The following is a 23,772-nucleotide window of genomic DNA, read 5'->3' on the forward strand; positions in this document are numbered from 1 at the left end:
TGCCGGGAACCAGTCGCTTGCAGGTACGCGCTGAAATAAATAAGCCAATCTGTTTTTATTGTCGGGAACAAGTCGCTTGCAGGTACGCGCTGATATAAATAAGCCGATTGTAGCCGGGAACAAGTCGCTTGCAGGTACGAGCTGAATTAAATAAGTCATGCACATGCATTGTAATCCAAAAGCATTTTATAATCATGTTGCGTTTATTTATTTTACATATTTTTGTTGAATAAAAAATGTCAAGCATATACCTCGGAATAAAATGTAAAAACGAATCAAAATTAATAAGGAGATTTTCAAGTGCACTATTACTAATGATCATGAATCTTGTTTGAGACCGTAAACATTACTGCATTATACTTACGAGCGCATGTGGGAAGACTTGATACACTCCAACGATCCTGCGCCTCACAGATAGCTGTGTTCGAACCTTGCAAACGGTAACCGGGAAAGCATCCAAACGTGCAAAGCGTGCCAACCAACATGTCAACAGAGGGGTCACAAACAACCCTACCATGCCTAATTGTAGCCCATGGTCTGCAATATTTCGCTGAAATGTTAATAGAAGTATGTTCTGTAAAAGATATATTCATCTATATACTCTGATATGCAAATATGTGATACAACGGTCAAAAATCGTATGTTGCCAATTTTAGATTGTCTGTGGCCTACTTTGAGTTTGGCCCATTTATGCCAAGTGGACTCTCCCGTCCTTCTTAATTGGATCCATTTATTTCCAAAATGAGATGTCTAGTATATTAATTTCTTTATTTAGAATATTTCTAACAGAAATTCCTTTAAGCAAACAGCGCAGACCCTGAGCATCATGCGGCGTATCATCAGATTAATGGGTTAATCTGATTTGTCTGGGACTGTGACGCGAGAATGTTCGATGTTGTTTATACCATCGTTTTTCCATTCATATATATTTGAAAGCTCATCCAGAATAAGTGCAACTTCACAAAGAAGCATATTTAACACTCGTAAAGGATAACTTGATCAGTCAGTTAATTACTCAATGATTATTGCAGTTAGTGTCATGATTGAAAATGTATTAAACGCATGGACGGCTTGCTCGAAACGGTTACTAATTTGATGACTCATTCTTGAATATCTTACAAGTATACGTGTATATTTATTTCACAAAACCAGTGCCTCTTTGTTATATTACCCTTAATTTCTATTTATTTGGAATGTTATAATATAAAATTTAATTTACACTTGTATATGTCCGTGTCAATGTCACATAGCTGAGGAAACATGAGGATTATATGACGATATAAAGAGCATGCCATGGAGTTAAGCATGTGCGAAAGTTTAACGGCCTTAATAAGCAGTCATTAAGGGTATTTGCATTATTATAAATGTTCTTATTACGTAATAGGCTCTATTGAATTTTTACAACGCTTACCCTCAACCGTAACAGTAAACCCACAGGTCACCGTGTTTCCTGTGTTGTCCTTTGTCATGTACCTTATAGGATGTACACCGACGTAAAACACCTGTCCTGGGCCGTTTCCTTCAATGCGTTGCGCACTGGAGTGTACATTACGCTATATGTGTAACAATTCACTACCCATTTGACATAAGTGTTTTGCCCTTTAAAATTGTGTTGCTGTGTTAATGAATACATCATACAAAATATACATTTGTGATTAATCAATTGACCCTCATAAGCAAGTTCACTAGCGATACAAATGCCGTTACTGATTAATTTTCTTTCAATGTTGATTGTGTTTTATTGAATTATAAGATCATTATGATATAACAAAACAATATAAATTAAACGCATCAACACAATATCAATACCTAACACTTCCATTGCTGCTGTCCCATGCCGTTGGTTCCGTCCATTCAACAAGGGTGGAGTACAGCTTAAGGGGGTCCGTGTAGTAATGAAGATTCCCTGGACAGCCGTACAGAGAGGGCGGCGCCTTATCAAGCACTTGCGGAGGGCGTCTTCGACCACATGCGATACAAAGCTCTCCACAAAGAACCAAAAGAATTGCACGTGAAATTATGGCACGATCTAAACAAATCATTTCTCCGTCGCTTCAGTTTTGTAATTTGAGATGATTATAAACACTTGTATTTTATGTGTCCAAAGATCATATACAAAGAAGTCTAATTTCGACAATTGAGTTACTTTAAGACGCACGAGGTATCTTCTTGTTCATTAAAGCGTACACTTCTGCATTCAATCGTAAAACGAATAATCTTGAATACGTTTAAGTAATAAAATTAAAAGTTGAGGATATCCACACTGTTTAAGGTTTGATATATCCAATCTGAGCCACACATTTTGTAACATTTTAACAACGCATTCCCTACTGCTGGTGTATATGATGTTTAACTTCGTTTATATTCTAATTCGTATCATATTACACAATTGATGTCACTTCTGTGCGTGTCAACGACGATAAATTTCCCATTTTAATCTAGCAATGAAACCATCAGTTTCACTTAATGTATTTTCTTATTCTTATCACATTCCACAATTTATTTCAATTCTTTGTGTTTCGACGACGATAAATGAGCCATTAAATTTAGCAATTTATGAAACCAAAACCAGCTAACCGAAATTGGTTGACAGTTCAGACTATTTTTGTTCCGTTTGAAATATTTCGGATTACTAAGATGTCAAACAAAGAGTATGAGATATTCAGGTAGCAAACAGCGCTTTACGCTGCAAAACAATTGAATTGAAAGTATTTAATATCTATTTTAATTAAACCACAAGTTACCTACTATACAATGTCTAAATATATCAATTTGGACCATGCAAATAAGAACGTTTATCGTTTGGATGCATATGCATTATATGCGATGCTATTAAATTCTACCCCAATGCTACTTTTTCACCAAAGCTTTGCAGTTGTTATAGTTTGATTGTTAGCATATTGTTTTCTATTTAATATATATGTATGTTGTTTTAGAGCCTGTATGAAATGTAAGATACTCATCGAGTGTGTGCATACAAAATGGGACCATGACTATACTGTCTTGCTATCCAACAATGTATCGCAAGTACGTTCATTGTGTCTTCTGAACGTGATTTCAACTTGTTTAAATGTGACTTTATTGATGCTTCCCTATAATGCTGCTTTTTGAACATTCTCAAATTTTTGGTGGCAATAGCAGCATGAAGAAATAATATAATTATATCAGTGATTGACATTACCTTGTTTTACTTCACAGTGCTTATTGCACGGAGATTAAGTCACACTAAGCAACCCACTGCGCTACAGCTACTCATCGATTCATGGAACAGACACATATGAAAGTTCACTACGACTTCATATCGGAGTCTTAAACTTATTTTAATGTACAAAAATGTTGTCATTGAAATACGCACATCTATTATTTATCGATTTCTTCATAACTCTGTTGTGCATGGATGGGTTCATTTATTACCAAAATTCTGTTTTTAGGGGATTGTCTTTCAGATGACATGCAGTTGGGAAAAATATTTGTATTAACACATCAACATCGAGGAATGTTGGTGAGCTGTTGGGATTCCGATCGTAATTTAATCCGGGTTTACGTTTTACTTAAAAAATAATTTTTAGGTGGGGCCTCTTATGTTTGCGTCAATTCAATTTTTAGAATGATTTGATTTATTGTGTGTTTGTTCATTCTTATGTTTGACATTTACTTTACCATTCACAGTGTTTATTGCGCGGAGATTAAGTCATACTAAGCAACCCACAGCGCTACAGCTACTCATCGATTCGTGAAACAGACACATATAAAAGTTCACTACGACTTCATATCGGAGTCTTAAACTTATTTTAATGTACAAAAATGTTGTCATTGAAATACGCACATCTATAATTTATCGATTTCTTCATAACTCTGCTGTGCATGGATGGGTTCATTTATTACCAAAATTCTGTTTAAAGGAGATTGTCTTTCAGATGACATACAGTTGGGAAAAATATTTGTATTAACACATCAACATCGAGGAATGTTGGTGAGCTGTTGGGATTCCGATCGTTATTTAATCCGTGTTCACGTTTTACGTGAAAAAATATTTTTTAGGTGGGGCCTCTTATTTTTGCGTCGTATCAATTATTAGAATGATTTTATTTAGTGTGTGTTTGTTCATTCTTATGTTTGACATTTACTTCACCATTCACAGTGTTTATTGCGCGGAGATTTAGTCACACTAAGCAAACCGCAGCGCTACATTTACTCATCGATTCATGGAACAGACACATATGAAAGTTCACTACGACTTCATATCGGAGTCATAAACTTATTTTAAATGTAAAAAAATGCTGTCATTGTAATATGTACACCTGTTACTTCTATTTCTTCATAACTCTGTTGTGCATGGACGGGTTCATGTTCTTACCAAATTCTGTTTTTTATGGGGATTGAAATTCAGATGAAATACAGTCGGGAATCCATCCGTAATATGGATACGCTCAACACTTTCATTATTCTGTTTTATGGCAAATATTTATATAAACACATCAACACCAAGGAATGTTCGTGAGCTGTTGGGATTCCGATCATAATAAATCCATGTGTTTTCGTTTCACCTGAAAAATCTTACCTGTGCGGGTTTCATCGGCCTAACGTTTGCATTCACCAAGCCATTGTTAACAATTTTAGGTAACGATACTTTGAACACCACAAATAAGAAGAAGAATTTGAATGTTGAGCTATATGCAAATGTATAATTTATTTTGTATTGAATTATACTGCGTAAAAGCATTTAAGAATAAGAAAATACAAAAGTTCATTATTATATACCATAATATTTAGGCGTCGTTTTGATTTTTAGAATCATGTAATTTATTGTGCTTTTGTTCATTCTTTGTTTGACATTAACTTACTGCAAACACTTTTTTTCTCTCTTTCGAATCTACGAAGTCTGGTAAAAGCAATATAATTGTGTGGTTTGCGGGAGGGCTTTTTATGATTTTTATGTCAATTGTGCATACATTGACGGAAATAATGTGTGTGTAAATCTCGGACAAAAACCGCTTAGTAATGTTGTATTTATGGTTCTTAGTATAAACATTATCATCCGAGAAGCATCAAACAAAATATATATTACATTAACATTATATTATAATAAAAGACATATGTATTAGTAATACAATCTCAGAACAGGTAATTATTTTTTTACGTCACAAAGTGCGCTTCTATAAAACAATTTAATAAAATACTACAAGTAATGATTTTCATAACTTTTTAAGTGCTGTTTTGTAATAAAATTAGTTTAGTAATTCACTTTGTTAATGAAAACTTGCATCAGACGTTCATGGTCGAATCGTTGATGACGTAAATACTTATACCAAAATGAATTCAGATAGAGCGAAAAACTGGTCAAAATTTCGAATAATAATAACACACTTGATTTAAACAGTTTCCGGTTAACCGTTACTAAAAAACGTAACCGGTTAACTGTCATTCAGTAGATTAGTCAGTTAACCTGTTCCATCCCTAATTTTTATCATAAAAACAACAAGAATACTATAACGACGGTTATATAAGACGTCAGGTTTACTGTCTGTGTTTGCACGGCGGAAAAAACACTGGTGTATTCAACTGTCACTGTACACCCGTACCGATGAATTTCCTTCGCAGCCAGGATATATTTTGCAGAATTGTGAAATATCCTCATGTTTCATCATATGATTCAGATAGATGTCCCTGAATCGTGGATAATCATTGAATCGCTCGTACATAAACTCAGCATAGTTAGGGTGATACAGCAACATTTTAGTCTCATTTGTCAAGCGCACTGAAATCAAAAAGAAATTTTAAGCGTCGTATTTGTTTCTGCAAAATAGCGACATAAGGAAGTAATAATTCATAACATAGATAATGCTGCCTGCAGGAACATAGGATATAAGTGACTAATTCAACAAATCCACTTAGAAGAAAAAAAATGAAATTTTAAGCGTCGTATTGGTTTCTGCAAAATAACGACATAAGAAACTTATAATTTATAACATACAAAGTGCTCCCGGCAGGAACATAGGGTATAAGTACCAAATGCAACAAATCAACTTACAAGAGCAATCAGATGGTTGAGAGGACCATTTTCCGTCATCTCCGCAGATCACCCATGTGCCCAATCTTCCCGGAAGACTTGGTGCGAACGTTCTCTGGCAGGCTAACACGCAAAACTGGCCATAATCTGAACTCCAGTCATTGCAGAGAATCGTCCCGTGCTTTGGAACAGGCAGCAAATCGCATGGTGTTGCTGAAGAGTCAATACGTATGTGTTTAAAAAAACGCCATGCTTCTTATGGTTGTGTTTTGCGAAGCGTCTTTCACGAAATTAAATAAAGCAACTTAAGTTATACTTACGTCTCACTGTGATGTTGAATGCACACTCGGCTCTTAATGCGTTCTTTACTTTGGTGGCAGAGTAATGGATCGTGAAATCGCCCCAAGGAAAAGTGTGGCTAGGTGTCTCATAGTTGGAGACGAGATGTAACTCTGAACCCATAGGATCAAAGAATTCTGGTTCAGTCCAATAGACTAATTTTGTCCTTTCTGTCGCGTTTACCCGAATAGTATTAGAACAATTCGAAGCAATTGGCGGTTGTTTATCTGAAGCACATGCATTTAATCGTGAATTAAATACGTTGTTTATCTGAAGCACATGTATTTATCGTGAATATTAAATAATATTGGATTTGCATTTTAACTTTAACTGAATATTATTTATCTTATAAAATACAAAACCATTTTAAACTAAAACTTATATGGTGATAGTACCTTCATTGCAGGTTTTTCCCGCCCATCCAAGAACACATGTGCATTCGAAGTTTTCAATTAGATTTGTACACGATGCCTTATTCATGCACGGTGAACTACTACAGCTGCTAGCATCTGCAACAAAAAAAACAACAATAAGTGACCATAAATCCAATGTTTTAAGACTATTCAAGCATTAAATATAGTTTTTCTTTAATTTGAATAAAAGATTTTACCAATCGAATGTTGATCATGCTTTATACAACAAAACGATACTTACATTTGCAAACAAGAGGTTGACCACTCCATTTGCCATCAGTCTTACATATCCTCTCCTTGTTTCCAATCGTCGCATTGTAACCATCATTACATGAATATGTAGCTACATTTCCAAGGTTCGTTTCCGGAGCCGTCACGATACCATTGACAATTAAACCAGGATCACCACAATCTATTGCTACAAGAAAGTAATGATAATATTCTTTATTATTTATTTATCACATGTTTATGTGACCCGGCATATTCGCAATACAGTTTTAACAATGAAACTAAATGCAATTATAATAAACTATTGTTAAAAAAATATATATCACTGGTGGTAAATTAATTCACTAGTGTTTAGAGTCTCATTGAAGAGACTTGTTAGTCTCAATGAAGAGATTCGCTTAATAGATATTTGACGATTATTTTATGTTATTTATACGTTGATATCCATACGTATCATTCGTGACTAACGTACGTGTATTGCAGGTTTGACCACTCCAGCCGAGTTTGCAGACGCACGTGTAGATTGAATCACCATCCTCGCATCGAACATAGTTGACGCATGGGATGCGTGCGCAAACGAAAGCTTCTGAAGAGACAGTAAAATGTAATTAGAATGCTCATAATAATACTAAAATAGAAGATTTAGTACTTTGAAAAATCCACTTAGACGATTTACCTAGCTCGCAATTGGTTCCTTTCCAGATATCAGGACAAGAACACATATAACTCTCGGGCATGTTCGTGCATGTGCCGCCATTCTTACAAGGGAAGCTGTTGCACGAATTCATATCTGTAGCATAGACAATGAAAGCATTACCATAAAACATTCCTAGTAAACTAATCTACATACTATATTGGTAACTATAGTGTCTGGTGACTTGTAAATACTTCTTTAAGTCTCAATATCAAATGATACTCAGATCAAAGTTAAAGGATCTGAAAAGAAATACACAACCAAAGCAGACTATTATTTGTCTTACAAACGCAAACTGGTTCTGTTCCGCTCCATTGTGCCGAGGACTGACACGTGCGTGTGAGGTCACCACGTGTGTAACCGTATCCAATGCCGCACGTGTATGTGGCGGTTCCACCAAGCTGCGTTGACGTCACGCTAACCGATGCACCACGCACATTACCAGGCATACCGCAGTCGGCTAGAAACAAGGTTATATATAGAAACAGTAATAGGCGTCTCATGGAAAAACCCTTCTTATACACGTGGAGGATGTGTGTTGCAACATGGTTAGATACAGAACAAATAAGAGGTGTTTTGCAACTGTTGTGCCCGTTGTTTATGTTTTCAACATTTACTTGCTCGTTTAATAATTTATTTAGTAAGAACAGGTAACTACTCAGTATCACTAAGTTACTTACGAGGCGGTGGTGGTGGTGGTGGGGCCGGCCTCCTCCTCCTCCACCAAAATTTCTTCACGCGTTTCTGTTTCCTGGCGAGTACTGATGCCTCGTCACCTTGAGACGATAATAGTGATGTTTTGTATTGCTTAATTAATATATATATATATAATTAATTAATCTACCGATCGTTCAATCAATATACAAATTTGTATCAACACAAAGATATAAATAAATCAGAACATAACATAAGTTTAGATTCTGTTTTCTTTTTCTTACAAATTAATGGCTCAATTTCGAGTCCATCACCATTCTGGGCGACATAAACCCAACTGCCGTCCGCACATTCGATATGTTGCAAGGTGTTACAGTGGGTGTAGGTACAAACTGTGGCATGCTCCACCTCCCACGCCGAGAAGTCTGTGCTGATCCCGCCCCTTTCGTCCACGCAAGTGTCCAGTTTTGATTTGTCGAGTATCGATAAATAACATCCGCGCTGACATAATGATTCCTGTTTGCGAAATATGATACTATTGTGAAATTATATTGTTAATGTTGAAGTAAAAATAATCTGACACGATACACAACATATTGATATATTTGATAGAATTACAACATAGCATCCATCCAATAAGGTAGAAAACAACGCAGTAGAATATAGTACAATATTTACCTTTGCTATTAATAACAATAAAATAAAACACTTCATTATCACATTATCCGGCGTTCATTACATAAATAAATACGAAACAAGAGGTTGCTATATGGCAGCGAGTACACAACTAGTCTAATGTCAAGGAAGTTTAGTAAAATAAAGCTCGAAACTTGTAACTCGTAACTTGGATGGATGCCAAGTATACTCGCCTCAGTGAAGAGTTGATGGCGGGTTTTTCCGTTCGATTTATTACAAAAACTGTTTATTCCTCTTCGCTGTAGTCATACGGACTACCTGAATTTAAGGATGGGTATAAACTACCTTCATATATGGATAAGTGCGTTTCTGTTCGTGAATATTAGTGGACAGTGGAAAAATGAAAATGTATGTATGCTTTATTTTGCAATTTTAGAAACATTGTTGCATTAACATTTTACAATATAGCAAAACATATTCGATGAGGAATCTGTCATGCCACGGAAAATCGAATTGAAATTTGGGTAAATGTTCACACATTAATAAATGCCTCACTACTGGGAAAACATCAATAGAATGAATAATATGAGTATTGATAAACAGCTGACTATGTACGAAACGTAGCACTGGCATTTACATGTGATTTTCATTTTTATTTGATGAATATTCATACATTTATTCGATATAGTTGTTTTCATATAATGGTTTATAAATAGCAAAAAAGTGCAGTTTTTATGTAAGTATTTGTTTGTGTGATTATTATAACTTATACTTACTACTTATACTTACTGTTTGCAGGATAAACAGAGAGCTCCGTTATTTCTTTCACAAGAGTATTGTCTCTTGTCTGACCTTGTGAATGCCACAGGCGGTGACGTCACCTTCTGCGATTACAGTGATGGAACATCAGTTCCTTATTACCACTGGTGTGACGTGAAGACCAAGACGGAGAGCGGACATAATTCCACCCAGACGTACATGTGTGACTGGGGCGCATGGAGGATTGATTTAGGGACTAGCTCGGACGTACAAATTGGTAAATAAGCTGTGATTAGATCGTTGATCATTTTAAACCACGCTTGTAAAACAAAAAACTGAACGTTACTATCAGAAAAAATTATAGCAGGTTGAAAATGGTTATACGTGTAACATCGTTTCAGTCAAGTTGATATACCAATTTAAGTTGTATATATGCGGTAAGTTTGTTATTCATATCTCTATCCCTTACTCTCATAGTATCGGTCCTCCTCATAGTATCGTGCCGTTCACGAAAAACCTTCAAGAAGTGCTGGAAAGTAATTTTTTTCAATTTTTAGAATTTGTAATGTATTTGATTGTTATCCATGACTATTACGCGGATCATTCTCATGATTTCCGGTGCTCGTGGGAAAGCAGGTCATGTTTATTCCAGGGTGATGCTTTACGTAACACACAATTATGTTAGTTTGTTTATGGATTAATAGTAGCTTTATCAAATGTTTTATATGCCGCTTATTTTTTATTAAATGTTAAAATATTTTTTTTTTAAAATTAGCAAGAGTTTCAGTTTGGCATTAAGTTACTGTTTTTACAACATTCACATGCGCATAGTCAGAAATCTTGTCAACCAATCAGAATGGCCGATACTATGAGAGGGCCGGTAAATGAAACAGATTACATAAGGGAGCTAAGTCTAGCCTGTATTTTGTCAAAACATTGACGAGTTAAATGCACTTTTCGTTGATATGTCCAAAAATACACTTTTAACTATAGATTGACATATAGCGCATGCGTGTTTTTGTTTTTGTTCACTTCCAAATTTCGTATGAATTTATTCAGAGATCCGATACTACGGATAGACATGCTATGTCAAATAGAATGATTAAGCATATTTATTTGTAGGAGGCGGTCGAACAAAACGGTTTTTCTGGTCTTTTCTTCCTGGATTGGTGTTTTCGTTTCTGTACTGCATAGCTTCAGGGTGCTACAGAAAAGGTGAGACATGTGAAATTTGAATAATGATAGACAACCCGACTGAGGAACAGATATAAGATGAAATTGACGTGACAAAGTATTTAATAGTTTGTGTGAAAGAGTGGTTGCATGCAGGTTTGCTTAAGTGTGTGTCCCATTTAGAATACCAATTGGTGATAACTTTCCCAAAACGTAACGATTGTCCTATTTCATATTTGCAATATGGTTCTTAATGTTTGATTCTAGAAACATCAAGCGTTCAGGACTTAGGACCACCTCCTTCATACACATACTGTCCTCCTTCTAAAATACAAGCTGAATACTACGCCGTACGCAGTCAGACATCAGTTACGGTTTCATGGACAGAGCCTCCCAGCACTGGAAACGTGGTAGAAAGGTAATAAGCAGAACAAACTACAAAATAACATTATCATTGTTTCCGTTTGTTAATGTTTGTTATGTTAGCTTTGATTGTACCATTTGTTTGGAAATCGGCCTGCTTAAATACAGAGCTAAATAAGGTGTCTCTAATGTTAGTGTAAGTGAATTGGATTGTAGAGGTGATATCTATCAGGAATACAATTCCATTACTTAATGTACGAATTCTGTATAATTGGAAGTGTATGTTAAAGAAAATTATGCCATTGTTTATTAAAGTGAAGCATCTAAATGAAGTAAATATAAATATCACTTAATGTGTACAGTACATTTACTACTTAAACTGCTAAATCTATATATAATGATCAGTATTATATATATATGACGAAGCCCGCAGCCTTATTAATATATATATATATATATAATTTTTTTGATACATGTGAGTTAAATCAGGGGATTGTTGAGAATTCACTAATCCGCAATTATAATCGTAATTTATGTTTTATTCCGATTAAAAAATCGCAATAAAATTAAATATATTTTAGAGAACAATCTCCAGTTATACATTGTACGAAGATATACCGATTAAATCATCATGCCTTTCTAGCGAAACCATATATTGTGTTTGCATCTTGCAATGTCCGCTCTTTTGAGGCTTAGCCCGCACTGTCTTTTCTTATTTTAGTTTTTGAGTCAAGTCGGCACATAAACTATAAACGCTATGGGTTAGATTTTGGAAACAAAATCCCACTTATCTGTGTATGCACACCTAACTCAATCACATGCCGTATAAATCGTTCTTATTTTATTGAAACTATCGTTTTTGAATGAAGGTGTCGAATGTTTTTTTACAAACCTATAAGATTGGGTTTTCCAAAGTAGCAGAGATCAAATCATACGACTTATTGTTATTTAGTTGTTATGCATACCGTTCGGTAAGCGATCTCTTAAATTCACAATTGATTCAATAACTACAACAACGTTCATGAAACCCGACACAACACCAGGATAATAATTGCTATAGCCATAAAGTACGCACGAGAACACTTAACACGGACCTAAAACGCGTTTAGAAAACTTTAAAACCATTCTTTACCCAATAGAAGTAAGAAGACATCGTCGCGGTAAGTTTCGGTGTCGAATTACATGCTGCACGTTTAATTGATTTTCTGCTTTTCTGATCTAAATTCATTTTTTTAAAGAGATGGATGTAAGTTGACATTATGTTCTTAGCGCGTTAGTTACCAGAACATAATTTTCAATTCCTCGTATCAATTAATGTATGCGTAAAATGCCGTACAAACGCATATGACTTGGCCGCGGAAGGGACACCTTTCATATAAGCAAAATACCCCTGTGTGACAGTTTTAAATATTTTGGAAAACAAACTTTAATGACGTTCCTATCAAAGTTATTTAAGGACTCATTCAGTTGCAATAGGGGCGTCAGTCCTGGGTGACTGACGGGTGTATTTAGGAATCCCTTAGCTAAAACATGTATGCGGCAAGTTTAACAGTGTGAGGAACGCTTTAAAAGCGAAACCATAAAGGCATGCACCTTTTGTGTTTGAACGTGTCTACGTTACGCATGAGTAGTTTGATATTTGAAGCGAATTTATTCTACGCTCACTTTGATAACATAAACTAACAGAAAAGTTATACATATATTAAACTTTTCCAATGATATTGCATTAATTGTATTTTGATCACGCGGTTTACAACTTTTTACCGCAATATTCTGTATCGATGTGAAGTGGTAAAGGCCAATCGTTGATGTTCAAACGTTTTGCAGCAATATTATGTATCGAAGTGAAGTGGTAAAGGCCAATCGTTGATGTTCAAACGTTTTGCAGCAATATTATGTATCGAAGTGAAGTGGTAAAGGCCAATCGTTGATGTTCAAACGTTTTGCAGCAATATTATGTATCGAAGCGATGTGTTGAATGCCAATCGTTGATGTTCAAACGAACATCAACAAACATGATTAAACATATTTGCAACTGACGAATGCTATATTAATTGTAGTGTAAATAACTGATACGCACGTAGTTTATGAGTTCAAATATTCCATTTTATTGCTTAATTCATTTTTTATCACGTGGCTGAAAACTTATTGCGATGTTATGATAGATGTAATGTTCAATCCCATTTATTTTCAAAAGAAAGTTGACAACAATGACTAGATGTATATCCAGTGTATGATATTATAATGTTACATGCAAGCAATTCGCTTTAGGTTGCCTTAATTTCTTTGATTATGCTATATGTGGCATTATTCTGACATATTACTCACTAATTTTGTCTGAACAATTAAAGACGATCTAGCTATCTCGGCGTTGTGTTCACGACGCTGCCAATTTGTCAGGAATGTGAATGTCAATGAAGTTTTGTATTCGGAAGTGCATCACTCAGGGTAATGGACTGACTTTCAATGTTGATGGAAATGTATTTATTAAGTCTAGGCAATATATTGATAATAAGCAAGCATACTTCCATAAGTTTGATATCCAGGAAACACCTATTTCTCATGAAAAATATGTTTTGTTATTCGGTCAAATAATTATTCCAGGCTTTTTGGAGACAAGACACAATGGTTAAGAACGACTTTCTTTCCTGGGACATCATTGACGTTTTACAAATTTCGGTTCTAATGGACTGCAAGCTTAGCTAATAAATCACACATTCACAAGTCAGCAATGCGGATTTGGTGATTGTTTTCTGATTTGACACTTGGCTTCACGACGCAATCTGATTTCGAATTTCCCTTCTGCTGATTTCGTTATGAAAATTCACCATGCAGTTAATTATTATACACATGCTATGATTTATTGCAGTGTAATGCACGGAATTCGGAAACACGCAATCCATATTTACATTCTCATTGATATTTTGAAATTGTGATAATTCCTTGTTGTAGGAGTCTGATCTGTGCCGGTAACATGACGAACGGAGGGTCTTTCAAAGGCTCATTAGACGGCCAAAATTACTATTGTACGCACACAATCACAGATTCGTACGGACGGAAGGATTCCTGTTATTTTGGTTTCAAAGTTTTCTGTGAGTAATCAACTGAAAATTTTTCATTAATAGTAACAACACTGTCCAAATATACAGTTTACATCGTTATGTTTATTAGTTTTCATATAACACTTTTTGTTGATTCAAATACAGCAACAAATGGACATTTTCATGCCCCCACCCAACAAATCGGAAGGTATTAAGCATTGGTCCCAAAGTTTGTGTACTTCCCTCTCGTTAACTGCTTACACTTTCAGAGATGAATGACATTAGAGTGTAAATGATATTAAAGATAATCGTTCAACTGTATGATAGCTATTTTAACAATTATTGTATTATTTTTTCCTCTATACAAAATATAGTTCAACATAATTTGTTACTGCTCTTTATGCGTTCGGCAGATTTTATTTAAAACGTCAAAGCTGAATTATCTAAAGATTATAGTAAAATATTTGCAATGATCAAATCGGAAGAATGTTTCTTTTTCCATTACAAAAATACAATTGATTCCTTGTTCCCACTAAATTTACAAGTCAAATATTTAACCGAGGCATGAGATATCTCTGACTTGAGCACATCGTTATGACCTGATTGTATAGGAAATAATAAAGTGACGAATTGAAAATCCCGTATAGAATTGTAATGATTAGTATAAATTGTATACTTAATTCATAATACATAGCCTTCAAAATATGCACTATTAACTTATTTTGATTGACTTGATGAAATCCCTATAATTCACTTATAACAATATTTTGATTATAATAAATGAAGGCATGTTTCTGCGACACATTTTACGGAGTTCTGGCTGCAAGTCGATTTACTCTTTTATATATGTAGAAAAACAATTGTAGTGGCAGTTGTTGAACGTGTTGGTGGATTTCCTCGAAAACTTACCTCTGATTAACAAAACTCTTTAGATAACCAAAACGGAAAGCATTTTTTGTAACAGCTTTTGTGCAATTATGTAAACAAACAGAAGTTAATTGGATATGCTAAAAATTAACGGAACCATTACGTAGATAATTTATAATAATTATTTTAAACATGGGAGTTATTACCGTGCTTAAGATCTGGATAATCTTTCTTAAAAAGTGTCTTATTATATTTAATATCTCAATTGAAATTTAAATATCATATGGTGTATTATTTGTAACAATAATGGCAACACACTGGTTATGTAAGAGGTATGCTACTGCTCTCATGGGCGTCAATCGATCATGCTATACAACATACATGTACTACCTACGTTTTCAGTTTTATTTGAAATTAAACGTTTTAAAATATTTTCACGTTAGATTTTGCCTGTTCTGAGCCATCGCCATCGGCAACTCGTCGTAAAGGTGAATGCACATACCATCTTTTGTATGGTAGCGAATGCACGTTTGAATGCATAGAAGGCTACCAAATTCCGACTGGTGCACCTGCCAAAGCCACGTGTGAAAAAGGGGAGAGGGATATCATGAGCTGGATCACACTACCGAACTGCGAAAGTACGTGCATCGATATCGCTTTCTGCAATTCTTCGTCGATTATACGATTTTCATTTTATTGCATGAACACTTCTGGTTATATGTAATTAATCGCCCAGCATACGTTTGTATGTTTGTAGGAAAAAGATGTCCCGCTCCTTTCGCACCCGCCAATGGATATGTTTCTTGCAGAAGTTCTTCTTACGAGTTTGACACCGAATGCTACGTTTCATGCAATAAAGGTTACCGCCTGGAAGGCTCATCCGTCATAATCTGTCAATCGGACGAAAAATGGACAAACACGACAACAGCTGTTAGATGCATAGGTAACGTGTTTGATAGGATTCTGAATTTCGGATTATATTTGATTTTGATCGTCGTCCTGATATTTCTAGAAATAAACTATATGTTCCTTGTATACTGCATTAAGTCGATGTCTTTTGGTTTTGTGCCATGCAGACGATGAACCGCCGGTAATCACGTGTACAAATCACGTGGTTTACGCTGTCAGAGGCACATCTTACGCGCCATTGGATTGGACGGACCCTTTAGTAACTGATAACGTTGATCACAATCTGAAAGCTGTAAAGCTTTCGGACATTTATAAAGGAGATGTGGTTAAGGAGGGCATTTACCACATCCAATATCGAGTGACCGACAACGCTGGAAATTACCATCCGCTATTGTCAGAATGCCGCGTAACCGTTGAAGTAAAACGTATGTGAAACATAATTATTTAAAAATAGATGATTTTATTTGAGAAATAATAAGGGACATTCGTCTTACGCCCAATAGCTGAAACAATAAAGGCGACAATCAAATTGTAGTAAATAATGACGTTATATATAACATTATAGACGTATGTTACTGAATAATGAATTATAAGAGTAGTTTAACTTGAAATTATCAATTACTAGATCAGTGTCAGATAATTATATTTAAAACGTTGTTAAGACTCATTTCACGTTTGTATTAGTCGATAATTTATATAGCTAAAACGTTGTATATAAATATTAACATACTTTAACCCTTTACAACTTAAATACGTATTTTGACGCATTTGTAGTCCCTTAGAAAATAGCATGTAATTAAATACTGTTCTTACTAAATTCAAGTTTTAAAGGCGTCATTTCCAATCCTTAGTTACTGATGAGCAGCAAGCAGCACAAAACCTGAACATACTGCTAGTTAGGCTGTTCTGGTTTTACGCTTCTTGCAAAAGCCATTTTCACTTTTCTTGTTATGGGGGAAAGGGTTAAATAGTATCATTCTGTTACAGTTGTAAAATGCGCTTCCGGTCCGACGGATAGTTTAAGCGATGCCCGTTTCATTAGATACAATTGTTCCGATTCCATCTACTCCAATGGTGTGGACTGTGCATTGTCTTGCGACCTTAACCTTGAACTGAACGGGACAAATACAATGTCTTGTGAACGCAATGGAACCTCTGGAGTTGGAGTTTGGAAATGGAATGGACCTTTGGAACCGCACTGCAATGGTGAGAATACTTTCATGGAGTTAAACAGAATGTATTTATCAATAAAATCAAGGTTATATATGTGTTATATCGGGGCCAAGTAAACGGCTTTGTATGTAGATTTACTTTATAAATCACATAATCCAAATACGGTACAAAAAGCTGACTACCAACCATTGTCCAAAGTATAAAGTTCAAGTAAATACAGAACAAATATCTTAACAACCGCAACACATACATGTACAATGAAATTCAGTAATATATTGTAAAATTATATATTCGTTTAAAATATATATCAACACAAATCGAGACGTCAGTTTTATGTGCGTACTGCACATAATTGTACTTATTATAAAAATCGCTTGCAATTAATAATTACACTATAACATACAATTATTTTCTGGCCAACAATCGGGTGAACAATTTACCCACTATCCAACTATTCTTGTTATTTGAAAAACCTAGTTATTAAAACTTTTAACAAAGTTCATGCGACATAGCAAACCAAGCTGTAAGATGACGAAACATTTATGAAACACATTTATTCAAACTATTTCAGTTGTGAGTTGTCCACCCTTATTACCCCCTTCTAACGGCGCCATGACTTACGACAGCATCAATTCCAGACCACTTTACGTTATGCTGTGTCAGTCTGGGTTTGACATTCCGGTCGTTGGTCTTTCCTTCACTGGTAGACTAAGCTGCCAAGACAGTGGGAAATGGTATCCGTTGGATAAGTTCCCAGACTGTATACGTACGTTTAATTTGTTAATTCTTGACTATATTATTACGCCCGTCGTAAAAAATTAAATGTGCTAGATATATGTATAATACGTTCAAAATAGATGCTAGTCTGCAGCAATTCAACTTTTAAGGAGAGTTCATTTATAAGAAGCATTTCTTGCGAAAATAAAGTAAACTTTGTTGCATAAATATAACCAAATATATTTTACTTTGACAAATAAATTTAAAATACTTCCAGGTCCGATGTGGGGCGATATGGTCCTTCTTGCAGAGCTTATCTATGAGGGAAACTGCGCAAATGAAACAACCAAAGCTGCCATCAAGGAAGCCGTTTTAAAATACCTCAGCAGAATTGAAGATGATATAGAAAGATCAATATGCCCTGGTCGTAATTGTAGAGTAGACAACATCAATGTCGTATGTGGATCTAATCAGAAACGGCGCTCTACGGTGTATATTAAAAGACTAGCTAAGAGACAAACTACCTACGCTCGAGTGACTTTTGACATCGTGACACTATTTGATTTATCGAATACCTCGAGTCAGGAAGCAATCAACATTTCGTTACCACTTTTAACTGCAATGAGTGACCGGATAGCACAAGATGTAGAAAACGGCAGCCTCGATATAAATGGTTTCACGTTAGGACGGGGTGCATACCAAAGAAGTACAAGTCCACATTTGAAATGTCCGCTACACTATAAGAGAGATGGATTTAAATGCAGTAATTGATTTTAATTATTGTCTTTTAATGTAAATACTGTGATACGATACATGGTTTGTCATTCGATACATGTTGTTTGTATCTTGAATTTTTAAAGCATATCAAATACAAAATGTTTCAGAAAAGTAACACTGTTATTCAAATATGTATTAAAGAAACCAATCTTTGCAGAACCCTGCCCAAAAGGAACCTACATGAACTCGACAACGAGGAACTGTGAATTTTGCAACATTGGTGAATACAATGAAGATGAAGGAAAATCCCAATGTGACCTTTGTCCTGCGAACCACAGCACTTTAATGAAGGGCTCAACGCGTCGTGAGAACTGTACCAGTAAGTGACTAATACTAATACAAACAAGACACGTGATCAATAAACAAATTGTGCATATCACAAGAAACAAAATATCGCATGTCTTGATTACAGAACTGTGCGACCCGGGTTATGCATCAAGTACTACAATGATTCCATGTTCGGCTTGTCCTTTGGGCACCTATCAACCAAATTCTGGGAAGTCAGCATGTATAACTTGCCCAACGGGACACACTACTCAATCCACAAACAGCACATCGGCAGACACATGTACACTGTTCGATATTAAGGTATGAAACCTTACAATAAAAATATAATTTGAAAATCGGACAATGCAAATATCATTTCAAAATTTGATACGGTATCTGTTAATGCAATTGTGCTAACTGCCTTATTATATTCATATCTTTGAATTTTTCAGATAAACAATTTAAACGGACGTCAGCTGATCGGTATTACAAAGAGTAATATGTCTTCTTCAATAATGTCACTCTCTCTTTGGGCAAAAAAGAACGCTGCTACTTCGGAGGATCTCAGTCTAGTTGTTCATGACGGTTTTAATGACATATTAACCATAAGAATGGGAAACAATCTAACAGTTTCGAGCGGGTAGGTTGCGACAAGTGTTATGGACAATATCATGATATCTTCCAAAAGCAAATATTTGGATTTTAGTAAAATACGATTATGAATCTTTCAATATTCAAAAAATAAATTCGAATTCTACATGTTAAAACACAATTTCAGATCGATATCCCTCCAAACGGCCAGAAATCTCTCTGAAAGAAAGTGGTCAAAACTTAATGTCGAGCTTAATTTCTCCGCCAATGTATTAACGGTGTATGTAGACAGTGAAAAGCATGAAACAAGGGTTGGTCTGATGTCCAGTCAACTGGTTCCATGGCGTGTGTACATGTCCGCAACGAAAGACACAGGTCAAACATATAATACATGGAATATTTACTATATATATGTACAACTAGTTACGAACTACTACTACTACTACTACTTACTACTACTACACTACTACTACTACTACTACTACTACTATACTACTAATACTACTACTACTACTACTAATACAACTACTACTACTACTACTACTACACTACTACATATTGCTACTACTACTTCGACACTACTACTACTACTGACTACTACGACTACTACTACTACTACTACTACAGACTACTACCTACACTACTACTACTTCTACTACTACTACTACTACTACTACTGACTACTGCGATGACTACTACTACTACTGGACTACTACGACTACACTAAACTACTACTACTACTAACTACTACTTCTACTACTACTATCTACTATTACTACTACTACTACTACTAACGACTAATACTTCTATTATTACTCTACTAACTACTACTACTACTACTACTCTACTACACTCCTACTACCTACTAACTACTACTACTACTACTACTACTACTACTACTACTACTACTACTACTACTACTACTACTACTACTACTACTACTACTACTTCTACTACTACTTCTACTACTACTTAAACCTTTGCTACTGATACTACTACAATTACGTCTACTACAACACTACTACTACTTCTATCACTATAACTTCTACTACTTATACTACTAATACTTCCACTTTTACTTCTATTTCTACTTCTATTAATTATAACTGTAATAATGTAAAAATAATAATAATAATAATAATAATAATAATAATAATAATAATAATAATAATAATAATATCAACAATGATGATATATGTAGTGCCGCTAAACTAGTAATGATCAACTTCAACAGCTACGGCTTTTTTTATTTCTTACGTTAAGTTTTCTTGTTTCTATTACCACTAAATAGTTATTAATTATAAGCTATTAGCTCAATTTTTGTGACTACTCATGTGTAATGCCTAGTGCTTTGTTACTTAAGCGTTGTGTGTATTCGCTTAAATTCAGGTATAACGATGTCGGGACTAGCTATTATCCCAAGGTCCCTTAGTGCTCTCGAAATATCGTCCTTTGACAGAACGTGTGTCCTGAATTCTTCTGACGCTTTGCTTTCTATGGAAGATATACCGCGAAGTCTTGTTGATGGGATCGTTATGGTTTATCCCTCATCATGTGACCGTAAGTTCAGTAAAAACTCTGAATGTCTTCTTTGAATACCAGATGCCAGAATATGTTGAGGCAATGTGGATTATTTTTTAAATTTAGAATGCAATAGAAACACAAGTATTATTTTACACTAAATAAGAGCGATATGGATGTTTTCTTTGCTAGCTCTAGGGGACAGCATTTAACATAAATGGTAACATTATTATTGGTGGCCGTTTCATTCACTAAATATTTTAATCAAAAAGTTTTATTCATTAACATAAGCAAATAACTTTTAAGTGTAGCCCACGAAAATAAGTTCAATATTTCAATGGTCGTGATCCGTATTTTTACTATTTTTGGAAAATAAATCCATAAACTTCCTCTGTACAAACAAAGCTGGCCATTTTAATCCACCAATGATAATTGCGTTCAAAATAACAATGGACGATACGCTATGGGATATATAAATAATTTTAAATGTGTTAGCATAATTTGCACCATTACATTAGTCTTTATTCTTCAGAATCTTACACATTTCGGAGTAAGTATATACACTCGTGAAAACAGTTATGGAATATTATTAGTTTTTGTCAGTCCGCCTTCATATGCGCTTCAATTGTTGGAGTTAATCGTTGACACAATATTTTATTTAAATTGGCAAGTGACCAACAAATCAGCTTATTAGGGACCCATACTTATATTAAATAATCATATAGCCGATTATCTTGCTCCCGTTGTATTACCAAAATGACATAATTCCATTAATTTCGAAGTCGTTATTTTTCACAGATATCTCATGTATTCATCAAGCTTATTAAGTAAACCAATAAGTAAAATTCAAGTACGTGTACATATCGTTTGGTATATGTATATGGGTTTGCCGATAAACCAATTATTCTTCCTGTTTCACAGCCTACGACGAGTGTTCTACATTTCCGTGTGTCAATCACACCTGTGTGAACGGTTTAGGGACGTTAACGTGCGTGTGCAGTGGGGGATGGAGCGGAACGCGTTGCGAGATTCCACCTGACTACTGTCTGAACCATTACTGCAAACACGGAGTGTGCGTTCCCGGAAACGGAACATATTCATGCAACTGCACAGACTTCTACACTGGAAGCGACTGCTCTATTCCTCCAGGTAATAATTGCCTTTTACTTCTTTTTACATGTAGTTATAAACACTCACTTTATTTTATTACTGCACGGAAAATATACGTTCATATTCTGTATTATAAGTATATTCCTACTGTTTTGAACGTTAAATTTCTAACATGCGCTAACTTAATGATTTTGTAAATATAATACGCGCGTATAGCAATTCTATTGTTTTCATGTACCAATAAAGAGGACAGCAATTTTTATTATTTTTATAATGTAATCTGTATTGATGCGCACATTCATTTGGACAATAATATGATTATAAACTTAGTAAACGGCATGTGGTCTTTATGGACGGACTGGTTATCATGTGGCGTAACATGTGGAGGTGGTAATCAGTCACGGGAGAGACAATGCACAAACCCGACACCCGGGCCAGGAGGACTAACCTGCCAGGGCCCAGATGTTGAGACGAAATACTGCAATACTGAGAAATGCCCGGGTGAGATCCATATTGACACATAATAAATAATACTAAAAGAAATCAAACAGCGAAATTTGAATATGTTGAAAATAACCATTTTTATACAATATGGTTATTAAACACTTCATTGAATTTTTTCAGAATGCCCAAAGCTCAAACGTAGCTTTGGTACAATAGTTAAATGTATCAAATCGCCATCTTGGGAAAATCGTTGTAATGTAAGTTGCCTTAATGGCACCACGTTTCCAAGCGGACAAGACCCATTTCCCGAGTACACGTGTGGTCCCTCTACTAATTATGAATGGAATCCTAACAGTGCAATACCGGAGTGCGTAGGTTGGTACACCATTGAGTATGAAACTGTCAGGTGTATTTTGTTTGTGGATATCCCGTACAAACTGATCATTTATACCGTCCCTCTAGATTCCGTTGACAAATAAAAATGTACTTCATTGTGTAATTTTGTTGTATTTTATTGTTTTGTATAGCTTATGTATGTATATTATTTGTGGAATACCGATATCAAAAATACTACAGCTGAGTTTTATTCTACTGACTTACAGATTACAATTCACCTCTCATGTATGAAGCACGAAGTATAGCGGATTTGAATGATGTTTTAACTGATTCGCAAAAGAAGGAGGTTGAAAAGTCAATATTAGAAAAGTTGACAACTGTCGCTTGTGGTAACGCCAATACCTGCGAAAGAAGGGTAACAATAAGTGACAAATCTAACGAAAGTCGGAAGCGAAGTACTAGATCAACACTAAAGGTTTCAGTTAAGATGCAACTACCAGACTTGAACACGCTTAATATTGCCGCTTACGCACAAAATGGAACAGGTAGATATATAGTGTGTATGGGTTTACAGTTATACGTATATCATTTTAATTCTAAATTGTTATCGCAAACATAAAAAAATCTAGGTTTAAGGGCATGTTAATTGTGTAATATTTTTCGGTAAATTGTTTTAGTCTTTCAACGTAATAACCAGATACTTTCAACCCACTTCCCTATATATGAAACATTAACACGTTGTATGAAACA

At 35.1% G+C, this 23,772-nt stretch overlaps 3 protein-coding genes across 3 annotated transcripts; 2 read left to right on the forward strand and 1 right to left on the reverse strand.

The window, feature by feature from the left end:
- Nucleotides 1–4,809: 4,809 nt before the first annotated feature.
- Nucleotides 4,810–9,150, reverse strand: LOC127838004 (sushi, von Willebrand factor type A, EGF and pentraxin domain-containing protein 1-like). The gene is made up of 11 exons (XM_052365493.1): nt 9,017–9,150; nt 8,623–8,854; nt 8,365–8,460; nt 7,971–8,144; nt 7,667–7,780; nt 7,463–7,576; nt 7,004–7,180; nt 6,745–6,858; nt 6,331–6,576; nt 6,032–6,223; nt 4,810–5,758 (listed from the first exon to the last, which is right to left on the reverse strand). Exons 1-11 carry the CDS (start codon nt 9,050–9,052, stop codon nt 5,559–5,561), a joined length of 1,695 nt encoding a protein of 564 aa, XP_052221453.1. The 5' UTR covers nt 9,053–9,150; the 3' UTR covers nt 4,810–5,558.
- A 7,116-nt stretch (nt 9,151–16,266) lies between these two features.
- Nucleotides 16,267–19,347, forward strand: LOC127839686 (signal peptide, CUB and EGF-like domain-containing protein 1). Its single transcript, XM_052368070.1, has 6 exons — nt 16,267–16,511; nt 17,074–17,292; nt 17,831–18,025; nt 18,254–18,739; nt 18,911–19,072; nt 19,166–19,347. The coding sequence occupies exons 2-6, from the start codon at nt 17,217–17,219 to the stop codon at nt 19,345–19,347; spliced, it is 1,101 nt and encodes a 366-aa protein (XP_052224030.1). The 5' UTR covers nt 16,267–16,511; nt 17,074–17,216.
- A 1,661-nt stretch (nt 19,348–21,008) lies between these two features.
- LOC127839687 (thrombospondin-2-like) lies at nt 21,009–23,748 on the forward strand. Its single transcript, XM_052368071.1, has 6 exons — nt 21,009–21,171; nt 22,054–22,281; nt 22,573–22,743; nt 22,867–23,061; nt 23,289–23,567; nt 23,720–23,748. The coding sequence occupies exons 1-6, from the start codon at nt 21,009–21,011 to the stop codon at nt 23,746–23,748; spliced, it is 1,065 nt and encodes a 354-aa protein (XP_052224031.1).
- The last annotated feature ends 24 nt before the right edge of the window (nt 23,749–23,772 follow it).

Source organism: Dreissena polymorpha, chromosome 7 (assembly GCF_020536995.1).
Source record: "Dreissena polymorpha isolate Duluth1 chromosome 7, UMN_Dpol_1.0, whole genome shotgun sequence".
NCBI lineage: Eukaryota > Metazoa > Mollusca > Bivalvia > Myida > Dreissenidae > Dreissena > Dreissena polymorpha.

Coding starts and splice junctions, on each gene's coding strand:
- LOC127839687 (XM_052368071.1), top strand. CDS start 21,009: ATGTCGGGACTAGCTATTATCCCAAGGTCCCTTAGTGCTCTCGAAATA. Junction 22,282..22,572: donor CGACTGCTCTATTCCTCCAG/GTAATAATTGCC, acceptor TTATAAACTTAG/TAAACGGCATGTGGTCTTTA. Junction 23,062..23,288: donor TGCAATACCGGAGTGCGTAG/GTTGGTACACCA, acceptor ACTGACTTACAG/ATTACAATTCACCTCTCATG.
- LOC127838004 (XM_052365493.1), bottom strand. CDS start 9,052: ATGAAGTGTTTTATTTTATTGTTATTAATAGCAAAG. Junction 8,145..8,364: donor ACCACCACCACCACCGCCTC/GTAAGTAACTTA, acceptor CCTTGTTTCTAG/CCGACTGCGGTATGCCTGGT. Junction 7,577..7,666: donor AGGAACCAATTGCGAGCTAG/GTAAATCGTCTA, acceptor CTGTCTCTTCAG/AAGCTTTCGTTTGCGCACGC.
- LOC127839686 (XM_052368070.1), top strand. CDS start 17,217: ATGTCTTGTGAACGCAATGGAACCTCTGGAGTTGGAGTTTGGAAATGG. Junction 17,293..17,830: donor TTTGGAACCGCACTGCAATG/GTGAGAATACTT, acceptor AAACTATTTCAG/TTGTGAGTTGTCCACCCTTA. Junction 18,740..18,910: donor GAGAGATGGATTTAAATGCA/GTAATTGATTTT, acceptor CAATCTTTGCAG/AACCCTGCCCAAAAGGAACC.